Genomic DNA, 11979 nt, shown 5'->3' with positions numbered 1-11979 from the left:
ATTATAAATATGAATAAACTAAAAGTAAGATAAATATGTTTAAGACATTATAGTTTGAATACATATGGGCTGAAATTCTAAATGCTCATGTTAAGTGAAATTATCTCAACATGTACTTAAGTACAGCACTGGAATGTAATCAGTTACTCTTAATCGGAAGGTTATAGCCATCAGGATTTTTGTAAATGTATCATTTCCTTTGAGAAAAAGAAAAAATGTTCTTTGAAATACTTCAGATCAATATATATCAGGATAAATGTGTCAAATAACCCACACACATATTTTCTTGAAAATTAGGATTTTCCAGTCACTTCTGAGGCGCCTTCAGTCTCCATGTGATAAAGTGAATGCAGCAATCTTTGAAGCTCATTATCTCCACACTTCTCTGTGTCAAAACCTTTTAACGGGAAGCTTACGACACATTAGAGCAAGTGCAAGCAATAACACTCAGCGTGATCCCAACTCACAAGCTCTGTGAGAATCTATCAATATTTGATTATAAGGAGAAAGTAACACTCGTATTTCTTTTCTAGCCACCAGCTCTGTCGGGCTGTGATTGTGCCATCCTGATTTACAGCTACAGAATAAAAGCAGTGCTGATGTATTTTTAATAGTTACCTCCGACAGAGCCAAGAGCCAGACAAGTGATGAATTACACACAGCCACATCCTGAAAGAGCTGCAGCACTCTGACCTGAGGAGCTCTTGGAGTGATTAGTTATCTTAACTTTCTATACCAGAAGATCACAGGAACAAGAATAACAACATTATTGTTCCACATTGAAACAAGACAAAACAGCAACAAAAAAAGCCACAACAATGCTCAAAATAAATAATTAAATGCAAAAGATAACTGACATGATAACTGTGTCTCTACAATAAAGGCACTGGTTGGCCCAAATAATAATACACATAAATGTAAATATAACAAATGATTTACATTTATAAAAAAGATACATACAAAATACTTAAAGTAAAAGAAATAAAACGTTTTTTAATGAAGTAATAATATATATATAAAAGGATATACAAATAATGAATAATACAAATAATGGTTACTTTCCATGTGCAATGCTCAAGGCATGCTCCCAAATTAATCATAATTAAAGGCCTTTTTTTCCTTTCCATTGGCCTGAACGAGTCTCACTAGATTGTTCGTAAAAAAAACAAAGCAATGAGATGCTCATCATGGATATCAACAATTTACATAAGAGTAAACAAAGTAAAAAAAGATGTTCCTTTTTTACAGAGACAATAAAAAAGACTATAAACCGTTTGATGAGCTGTAATGAAAATAGATGCAAATGTATTTTGGAAAAGAATACTCACAGCAGGTTAGGATGTAAAATGGATCCATAATTCTCAATTGAATCCAATAATTGCATTTTCCCTAATGATAAAAGACATTCCACCTGAAAATGAAATAACAAGTCCCAAATTTGTCACTCTGCAATCTCATTTCCACACACAAATCCATGCAAACAGCATGTTGGGACTGCTAAATCTGGCTCTGAAGTGTTTGAAAGCACAACAACTTTAATCAGAGGGAGGGAGGGGTCAGAGGTCATCAGGAGGTCAGGGTTCACGCTGGTAAATGAGAGCACAGGGGCCATCTGCTGAGCCAGGAACAATGAATCATCTCCTCTAAGGTAGGAGATGGGCGAAAGGAGTGAGTCAGACTTCAAAAATAATCAGCACACATTAGCATTTTAAAGATTTGGTTGCTGCCCTTGGTCATCTTGAGTTTAAGGGTCAAATGAAAATCCAGAGACTGATGACATTTCAGACGAGGAGGTCAGGGGAAAGTTCCGTGGCAGAACCCAGAAGAGAGAAATATTTTAGATTTGGAAAAGTGAAAGATGAAGAGACAAAAGTAAGAAGGAGAATGTTTATCGTATTATCTTTTATTCATGGGTGCATAAACAATAGCGTGCAACTTTATTCTTGACCTTGGAGATAACTCAAGGTCCACTTTTTCCAGTTCAATCAGGAGAGACTTCATTTTGTTTAAATAAGAGTTATTGACACATGCCATATGATAAATATTAAGTCTTTGGCGATTAGACCCCGATCCTGAAATCGTATATCTAAAGGGGGAAATGCAGCCGTGAGCATATAGGGAACCCCCCGGGGTCTAGACACTGGTGATGATGATGCTGAAGATCTGGATTTGATGAGGAGATGGGATGAAGAGGAGGTGTGATGAGGTCTTTGGATTAACTCTCCTGGAACTGGATGTGATGAAAGGATGTGGATGGGGAGGAGTCGGACGGCAGGAGAGAGGAGAACCATTTTAAAGTTTGGCTGCAGCACGGTGATTGGCTACTGGAGAATGAGGTGAAATAAAGAGAACGCCCGTGATGAGCTGATTATATGCAGCTGCAGAGTGAATGTATATATATATACCCAGTCTTCCTGAAAGAACTTGTGCTGAGCTTCATTGCATTTAAACAGATCGCAAGTGGATGGATTTGCTTGCTATTATCTTACATAATGCTGGAACTTTAGTTGATTAATAACAGTTGGGAACAGATAAGAGACTATGATTTAGAGTTGAGGAGAAGATGTAGGAATATTATATTTCTAAAGCACTAAATGAGTTTTGATATTAAGTATTTTCTTTCTGTATAAGTGCGATTTGAAAGGAGACGGAACAATGCAATAAGTGAAGGGATTATCCTATATGGCACCATAAAACTGCTCTGTTTTTTAAGGGTATGTGATTACTACAATTTTGGTGTTTTTTTGCTTTCTTTTGATATGTTGGTAATAATATGTCAGTATGTATATATTTGTTTTGCCTATTATTGGGACATTGCTGTATATCCATCCTTTAGCATTTTCGGCAATGCGTGAAATGTAATCCTAATCAATTGAATTTACGCCTTATTATTTCATTTGCATCTAATCACATTTTATCTTCCTTCTTCTGCAGTTGTAAGTGAAAGCAAGAAACTGACTGTTATTTTTTTTAGTTGACTGATGTGGAACAAGGCACCAAATCAGAGAAGGTCAATCAAAATCAATAGAGGATATCCTCTGGGGATAATAAATCCATACTAAATTTCACAGTAAACTGAACAGTAGATACAGAAACTTTTCATGGAACAAAGCGTTTGAAGGATGAATGGGTAAAAATCAAATAACTTTTCTAAATGTCACTAGCTGCTAGGACTGCCGTCTGGAAATGGCTTCCTCAACATTTATTTGATCGATTGTATGTGTTATCAACATCTTTACTAGCCCTGACCTAAACAAACCTTATTTTTCTGTAGACTTGACCGCTGGTTTTTTTTTTAAAAACATTTCTGGTTCGTTTATTTTTTCTTGGTTACAGCTTCATTAATCTTTCATTTCACATTTGTTTTAATTACAACTTTACCAGCATCACCTGATATTGCAGGTAATTGTAGGATAAGGGTTATATTTGTTGAGACATTTTTATATCTGCTTAATTAACGTGTGATGGAACAGAACACCAAAGTAAAACAAGTAAACTGCTGGATGGATTGTCATGACATTTTGTCATGTTCCCCAGAGGAGGAATCTTTTTGACTTTAGTGATCCATTGAAAGAGAAGTTGTGACATTTGGAGAAGAATTGTTGATATTTAAAATAAACGCACAAACAAATACCCCATGCAGGATTTACCTTACCTTTGGCTCCAACTGCCTTTTCTCTTTTTACATATTGTCCACCATTAACAGAGCCAGGGCTATGTATAAACACTGGATTTCTATCAGTGTGAACACAGAACGGAGACCGTGAGGAGATTTTCACCTGTCTTGGATTAGAATTGCAGACTTCTCCTTTAAGTTATAATGTTAGTATCATGTCTAATACACAACTTTATGTCCATACCTGACAAATAACTGAGAGTTTTGTTAGCATGAACTGTGTCTATTATTAAATTAGCAACTGTTAGCCATGCACTACAATAATACCTCACGGGGCTGCCAACACTCACGCATTGAGCGTGAGAGTCACGCAATTAACCCATATCTCACGCACTCACGCCACACTTGCCTTTCCTCACGCTAAGTTTTCGTCCACAATAAATGTACATAAATATAAAAATAAAGTGAAGGAACAGCAAACCGAGCGGTCTACGAAATGAGACGGTCTTCTGGCTTAGTTCAGTAAAGTTGGAACGATATTGGGAGATTCTGATTTCACGGATCAATAACTCATGAACAAAAGGTTATTCAGACACAAATGACGTCTCCTAAGTACCGTGGTAAGGTTGACAACGAACTACAGTCACATTTTGATTTTAAAAAAGCCAATACGCGCCGTCCTCCGAGCTGGACACATTACATTGGTCTCTATCTGCAGCCGGAGAAGAAACGAGTGCTCAGGGACCGTCTGCAAAGTGCAACTCCCAAAAAAGAGAATACAATAATATTCAATCACTATTATACAGCTTATTACTACCAAAATCACCACACACATCAATAGTCTCCTGGTGGTCATACTACAGCAGAGAGTTTGGAAGAATATGCTTTTGAATAATTTTGGGGAATATTTATAATGTAAAATCTTCAATAAATATGGCATCATCTTAAATAACTTTACTATTATACAGTATATTTCTACCAAACTCACTATTTGCATTGTTGTTGTTAGCTAGCTGCGCTAACGGTTATTAAAAGCTGTTTCTAAAACAAGGAGAGTGAGAGCTCTCTGCTGTCAGACTGAGAGAGATAACTACAGCTCAGTGAGGTTTGGGTCTCAAACGGTTTGGCCACCATTTATGAGAATAAATGAAAAACAGTTATGAAATATATATGACAGTAAAACAAGAATACAGTTTAAAAGGTGAGTGATTTGTAAAATATCCATAAAGAAAAAGAAAATATGTTTCTGTTTCATATGGATGTTGAGAGATGTATCCATAGATCTCTTAATGTTGCTCTCAAAGTGCACCAGATTAATGCTTTTAACTTCAATATTTAAAAAAAAAATCTTCCCGGTGAGCATGCCCCCGTACCCCCCTAGAGGAGGTGAGGACCTCCCCCCCCTACTTATAAAATATCCCTTTACCTCTGCTTACACCTATATGCCATTTTGTATGCTGTGAGCTGATTATCGAGCCTTCATTGTAAGAGTCGCGGGTACACTGTGTATGTGCGCATTCCACAGTGCCCGGTACATTAATGGGAAACCCTAGTTTGTAAATGTTCAATACATTTGTAACACTGTAACTACACTTGAACGCTTCTTTTTTCGGTTCACCAAAATAAAATCTCACTCCTAGCTGAACTCAAATGTTGGCAGCCCTGACCTCTTGTGGAATGTGGTAAACATTACACTTTCTAAACATGTTCATGTTAGCATTGACAAATAATTAGGGCTGTCAAGCATTTACAAAAATGAATCTAATTAATTACATGCTTTGTGATTAATTAATCTAAATGAGTCGCATATAGCAATATTTGCTGTGAGAAGCATTTCAAAATATTCAAATTGAGTTTGGAAGATGGGTGAATAAATGAGAAGGCACTATAAACTTAAAGGTCACCATGTCTGTAATTTGAATACCATTTGTTTAATATCTTGTATGCTACAATCATCTCAGATCCTAAATATGTTGAGTTTTGGACACAATTGTACACCTCGACGTCGGCTTAAAGGTTGTCATTTTACGCTATCTGTAAGGCCTCCGTTAACCCCCGCTCCTCTAACACCGAAATTGGCCTGCAGTCCCTAGCTTTCCATTTTGCGATTGAGTTGGTTAATCTGTCACAGGTAGACTTACTCATTCTGCATCTGAATGCCTGATTGAGAGCGATTTGACGATACTGGCCACTAGCTAGCTAGCTAGCTCCGAGCTAGCTGCTAAGTGCTTTGCTTTGAGGAGATATTTCAGGCTCGAAGTACTCCGATCAGGCCCGCCCCTCCCTACACTCAGATCACGCAGAGTGCGTGGGGCCTCATGTCGCGGAGGGGGCCTCATCTACCTGAGGCCGCCTCATCTCGCAGAGGGTGCCTCATCTTGCGGAGGGAGCCTCATCTGAAGCGCAAATGCGGCGCACTTTTATGCACTTATGCGGCGCAAGCGGCGCGCGCCCATCCCTGTCGATGCTCGCGACACAGAGGGCCTCATCACATAACTTTGCGTTGGGCCACAAATTGGCAAGGGCGCGCGCCACAATTTCGCCACTGCGAGGCTCCAGCTGCCCATCCCTGTCGATGCTCGCGACACAGAGGGCCTCATCACATAACTTTGCATTGGGCCACAAATTGGCAAGTCCCTGACTCCGATGGTACAAAAGATTTTGGTGCAGGAATTGGACAACATTTCCTTTCAACGGTTCCATTTTAAGCATATTTTCCATTTACTGGGCCAAGTAACTTTTTGTCCTCCGCGTCCATCATGTTGACAAGCTACTGTGGCCGGGCTGTCTCGGTAATTTTTTCTGTGATTGATTAATCTAAATCAATCACACACTAATTAGACAGCCCTAATAATTAGACAGCCCTAATAATAATAATACAATGAAATGACTATGCTTGCATCAAAAGCCTCTAGTCACAGAGGGTGTGATGTCACTTTATTTCCCTATTTCTTTATAACCACAGCAAAGTTTTGGCATTGAAAATATTTGGTCATAAAAAAAGTACAATAGTGTAAGATAACATTGGAAGATACATATAATCCTTTACAATTATAAATATACGTTTGTTATCTTTTATAGAGACCTAGACGGTTTTTTTTTCTTTCTTTTTTTAAACATTTTAAAGTTTAAACAGACATGGTTAATTCCTTATCATGCATAGTAAACCTCTACTGGGACGTTGCTGGTGCCCATGTGGTTTCTTTATAGCGAGAAAGTGAGGTGATGCAGGGGGGAAGAGGGAGGGGGGAGTCACATGGGAGGCAGTCAGGCTGCTGTCACATGGTTTGTGTTTGCAGGCTGATCTGAAGGGAGGAGGAGCTTTGGAGAGAAGTTTGTGGAGGAAACAATCTTCCGCAGTTTTTCATGTAGCACAATCAACAAGTGGCAGCGGTGAAGCGGTACAGGAAGAGCTGATGTGATGGAAATCCCTGCCATTAATCTAAAGGTGAGGCTGGAGGTGTGTGTGTTGCTGGAGGAGTGCAGTGTTTAACGAGGACTGGTGTTAACTTGCGTGATGATGTCAACTGTGTTTCTCAATACTCATTGGTAATTCCTCAGTGTGGCAACTACCTGCCTGAGACACACCACAGTAAACTACTGACATGTGCTTTTGTTGGTGCTTTATTGTTGTTTTTTAATAGGAGTAGAAGAGTTTAGTAGTTAATCAGGAAATACCCTACCCAGGAGATTAGTTGTTTTTATGCAGTTCTGTTTACATTGATGGGCACTGGGCAGCAGGCCTGTTGAAAGACCATATTATAAATGGCATTGGATGTTAGAAACAAATCAGTGAATCTGCTCAGTGTTGAGATCTGAATGATTTAAAAAATATTTATCTCAAACTAAATATTACCTTGTCAATTATTTCTAAGCTGTCTATGTGTTCTGTTTTAACACTGTTCTATAATATGTAACCTGATGCCTGGATAATATGTCCCTGTCCCTCCTTAAAAGGGAGAAACATTCAATTGAATTATGCCTGTATAGTATTTTTGTAAAGGTTAAACAGTTCAAAAGTAGTCAGAAATGTGGACTTAAACATGTGATGTGAAAACTCAGAAAAGATGATTTGAAAATGTAAGTAAAGGAGCACTTGTGCTTTGAATACTTAATGATCACATGCTTTATGTTTAGTTCTATATTTTCTGACTTTATGTTAGTGAGCTCAATTAGACTGAATTAGGGCTACATCCTATGTTGATGTTCCTCTTTAATTTCCTTAATAAATCCTAAGGTCTTAAATTGTAAGAAGATAGTGAAATAAATTCCAAAGTTGAACCTATTTCCAAAACCCAAGGAGTGTGGTTAACAATGACTTCAGAGAAAAACTCACAGTAGGGAAGTTGGAGAAACTAAATGTTTTGAGTTTTAGAAGATCAAACGACTGTTGAAACTGTTGAATCACAACCCTTTTTAGTCTTTCCAACACTTGTCTCTTGTTCTCTGCTTCAGGCCATAGTACTGGTGCACTGGCTGCTTACAGTATGGTGAGTGTGAGCACAGGATTTCTTTCACAAACCTGAGGAATTTCTCTCCTCTTTGGGCACACACAAACACACACGTTCACACAGAGAATGATTTACAACTGACTGAGTCAGGGCTTCTATTTCACCTCCACGGCCTTTCCTTATGTATTTCTATTACTTTTATGTTGCACGTAACTCCATCTTCATCTCACCACTCACATGTGTTTAGAAATCACTGTTCATCTTTACATGTGTTTATTCCACATTATTATATCATCACAGTTTTGCACCATTGTATCAGTTGTAGTATTTTTATTGCATCATTTACTTCCTTATTTCTGTATTTAGTTTTGTCTAAAGTGTATTGCATGTTGCACTGATGGCGGAGCTTGGGATTTAAGATTTTTAAATGAAACTAAAACTTTTCAATCTGTTTATGTATGGGCTCTGAGCTGCTTGAAATGTTTTCTTCTTGATTTTTTGTTTTCTTTTACATTTGAATCTGTAAATAGTTTAACCTGGACAGCACTCTATGTTTAAGTTGGAAAAATGCTCTAAACAAATATATTCTTGCTGTTATTGTTGTTATGTGACTGTAGAATGTGTGTGTTTTCTGCAGGGGATGCATGGCGTGGCTTCCCACCTCCTATGCCTGGGTGAACTTCAGTGTGTTTGCTATCGGGGTGTGGGCCATTGCACAGAGGGACTCCATCGATGCCGTGCTCATGGTGGGTCATCACCTCGATTTCTGCAAACATCATGTGAGGCGCACAGGAGTCTAACTCTAGGCGCAGCAATGCGTATCCGTGCTAACCTATTTGTCTGTGGAATGTAGGGCAATCTGTGAGCATCCCTTTGACGAAAAATAGCCTTCCTTTAATTCAGCAGTAACCGTGGCTTTCATGGGGCACCGATTCACACACATGTTCCAGGCGGGTCTGTAGTCTAAAGCCAATTTATTAACATGTAGGTGGTATTTCGCTTCTTTTTGTTGTCATTTCTATAAGGTGGGATAACACTTCACTCTCCAAACTCAATGCTAAGGATTGGAAACACAGCAACATCCCAATAAAAAAAAAATCAGCTGGGGCAAATTTAGCTTAGAATTAAATAATGTAATCTGACATTTTAAGCTGAAATAGTAGATAGTGTACCCTACTCTTATGCTGTACAATCATGGATACAGCGGTTTGCTAACAATGTATTGGAGCGAGTAATAGGAAGGGAAAGAGTTTTCACAGAGTGCAGTTACCTGTTGGGAATGCACAGCAGTGAGGATACATCGTCCGTCTTTTTGTTTGCCTGAAGGAAATATCCTTAGTCTGATTGATGGGTTTGCCGACGTACTGAGCTCTGACACCTCACAGCCTCTCAGCTCTGCTACAGGTCTGCACTGCATTGAGATTTAATGCTACAGGACGTTTTTTGGGTTGTTACACTCTTTGCAGAATTTTCCCAGTAAATGTCTTTGTAATGTTATTGCAGACAACATTTTCTGTGCAGCTTGGTCAGCGATGTTTCTATTGTTTTAGAATGTCTTAATTTACTCTTTAACTCGAATGAATATGTGTCCCCGGTGTTCCAGGGAACTCACCAAGTGTCAGAAAACACAACCCTCTCTATTTTCCTCCATACCGAAATCTCTTAAAAAGGGGCTACAACGGATCTGATACAGACTGATCCAGATTCGTCACAGAAGTGGCGCTACGGCTATTGGGCCAACTCCACCAATCAGGAGGAGACAGCCACGGACATTGCCGTTCGAAAGCACTGGAGACGCTGTAGTACATATGCCAGGCCTATAGATGGTGCTGTTCTCACAGAATCAGCCCATGCAAAGACAGTGTTAAATTGAGCGAGGAATGACTAAAATGCATGATCTGTTTGGTATTTTGAAAAATAAAAAGTATAAATATGTCTTATATAGGTATGGTCCTACACTATATTATTCAAATATAGCATGATAGGTCCACTTTAAGTATTTGATGAACATGAACTCATAAAAAGTTGAACATCAAATATAGGCAAATGTATGCAAAACAAACCTCATATAGAGAGATTCATTAAACAAAATGTTTGTATTTTTCCTATTTTTCCAAAATATTGACTTTGGCTATTAATAAAAGGGTGTTTCTTCCACGTTATATAATATATTTTCAGTTGTTAGATACTGTTCCTGTTCGATACTAAGTATGTTAATACCAGATTCCAAGAGATTAGACCATTATGAACAAATATTCTAGCATTTTTCCATTGTCTTTGGGTAAATGGGTTAAAGTGGACCTATCATGCTATATTTGAATAATATATTGTAAGGCCATACCTATATAAAACATGTCTGCGAAGTTTTTTTTTCAAAATACCAAAAAGAGATCATGCATTTTAGCCATGCCTCATTTGGCTCTATTTGCTATTTTTTAGCCCTGTTTTTGCAAGGGCTGAATCTGTGAGAAGTCTTCTTCACTGCTTTTGTGGCAGACGACAGCGCCACCTACAGGCCTGGCATATGTACTACAGCGTCTCCAGCGCTTTCTAATGGCAATGGCCGGCCGTGGCCCAACCTCTCATTCCCCTGATAGGTGGAGAGTTGACCATATAGGCGGAGCTCCACTTTTCTGATATTTCAAATCTGGATCGGTCTGTATCAGATCCGTTGCAGCCCCGTTTTTAGAGATTTGGGTATGGAGAAAAAGAGAGAGGGTTGTGTTTTCTGACACTTGGTGAGTTCCCTGACACACCGGGGACACATATTCATGTATAAAAGACGTACAAAAGTGCACTTGCATCATAGGTCCCCTTTAAGAAAGACAATAAAATGACAAATATGTGTTACGGATCAATTAAGACGTTCATTTTTAAGTCTGACTATAAGGTCAATCTAAGCCTTAGTCCTAGTTTGCGTTTGTGAAAGTGACCCCAGACCTCCATGATGGCTGTGAAAGAGTTCCTGCCGAAGCAAATACTCTACAGCTGGAGGGTAAAGAGAGAAATATCAGTCTGGTGTCTCGCTCAATGACACCTCTGACTGTAATAGATTCTGAGTGTCCATGCCTTGGGAAGAACCCAAGGGGGAAACTTTTACTTTGTGTACTTTAAAGTCCACGGGTCCTTTAGGGAGGAAAGTCTTTTGGGCTGAGCCAGCCAAAGTTTGAAAAGAAAGGCAAAAAATAAATAATGCACAGAAGTTTTTGTGAATCAAGATGCAGTTTCAAAGTCATATCAACTACAGTATAAAGATGAGAGATAGTCCGGCTTTCTCCCTACTGCTTATTAATTGATATATAACTCCAGGCTTAACCTCTACTTTGTCAAGTTTCTAAAGATTCAGAATCAGAAAGCCTTTATTAGTCCTGCAGCGGGGACATTTACAGCATAAGGCAAAAAAATAAAGAGTAAGCTAACATAATAAATATAGAGACAATGACACGTAAGTGAAAAAACTAAATACTATACAGACAAATAAGTAAAGAACCATTATAAAAAATAAGCAGCAGCAATTTTGTGTGATCCCATAATAAAGATGTGGCTGTCCGAGATAATAAAGGCAATATATAAATCAGTATCTTTTATCTAATTTATCGCAGGTTTTCAGAATTGTCTGTCTTAGTTTTCCTTGCACAATAAATTGCCTTGGGTATAATTACCAAGATGTGTTGGCACTTGAGAGCATGAAACTACCGTAATTTTCGGACTATAAACCGCGCCTTTTTCCCTATTTTTCGACGCTGCGGCTTATATAACGGTGCGGCTAATCTATGGATTTTTACAGCTAACGGCCAACACCTTTAACTCTATGGGCTCTATGGCCGGTCCGCGGACCCCCACCTTTAAGCGGCGGGTTCCAGCAGGAAAAGCTGGAGGCCGGAAAAGAGTGAGACAGGTAGCGCGCAAAAG

General features: G+C 38.7%; 1 protein-coding gene across 1 annotated transcript in view; it reads left to right on the top strand.

Moving 5' to 3' along the window:
* Positions 1 to 6900: 6900 nt before the first annotated feature.
* The window catches only part of agtrap (angiotensin II receptor-associated protein), a 14060-nt gene continuing 8981 nt past the window's right edge, over positions 6901 to 11979 (top strand). Inside the window, exons 1-3 of the mRNA XM_010785007.1 lie at positions 6901 to 7064; positions 8072 to 8106; positions 8705 to 8813. Coding sequence (XP_010783309.1) covers positions 7038 to 7064; positions 8072 to 8106; positions 8705 to 8813 — 171 coding nt within the window. The 5' untranslated portion in view covers positions 6901 to 7037. The remainder of the gene's footprint in view (positions 7065 to 8071; positions 8107 to 8704; positions 8814 to 11979) is intronic.

Source organism: Notothenia coriiceps, unplaced genomic scaffold, assembly GCF_000735185.1.
Source record: "Notothenia coriiceps isolate Sejong01 unplaced genomic scaffold, NC01 NC01_scaffold00026886, whole genome shotgun sequence".
Lineage (NCBI taxonomy): Eukaryota > Metazoa > Chordata > Actinopteri > Perciformes > Nototheniidae > Notothenia > Notothenia coriiceps.
Note: the sequence above shows the minus strand (reverse complement) of the source record. Positions and strands in the feature narration are given on the sequence as shown.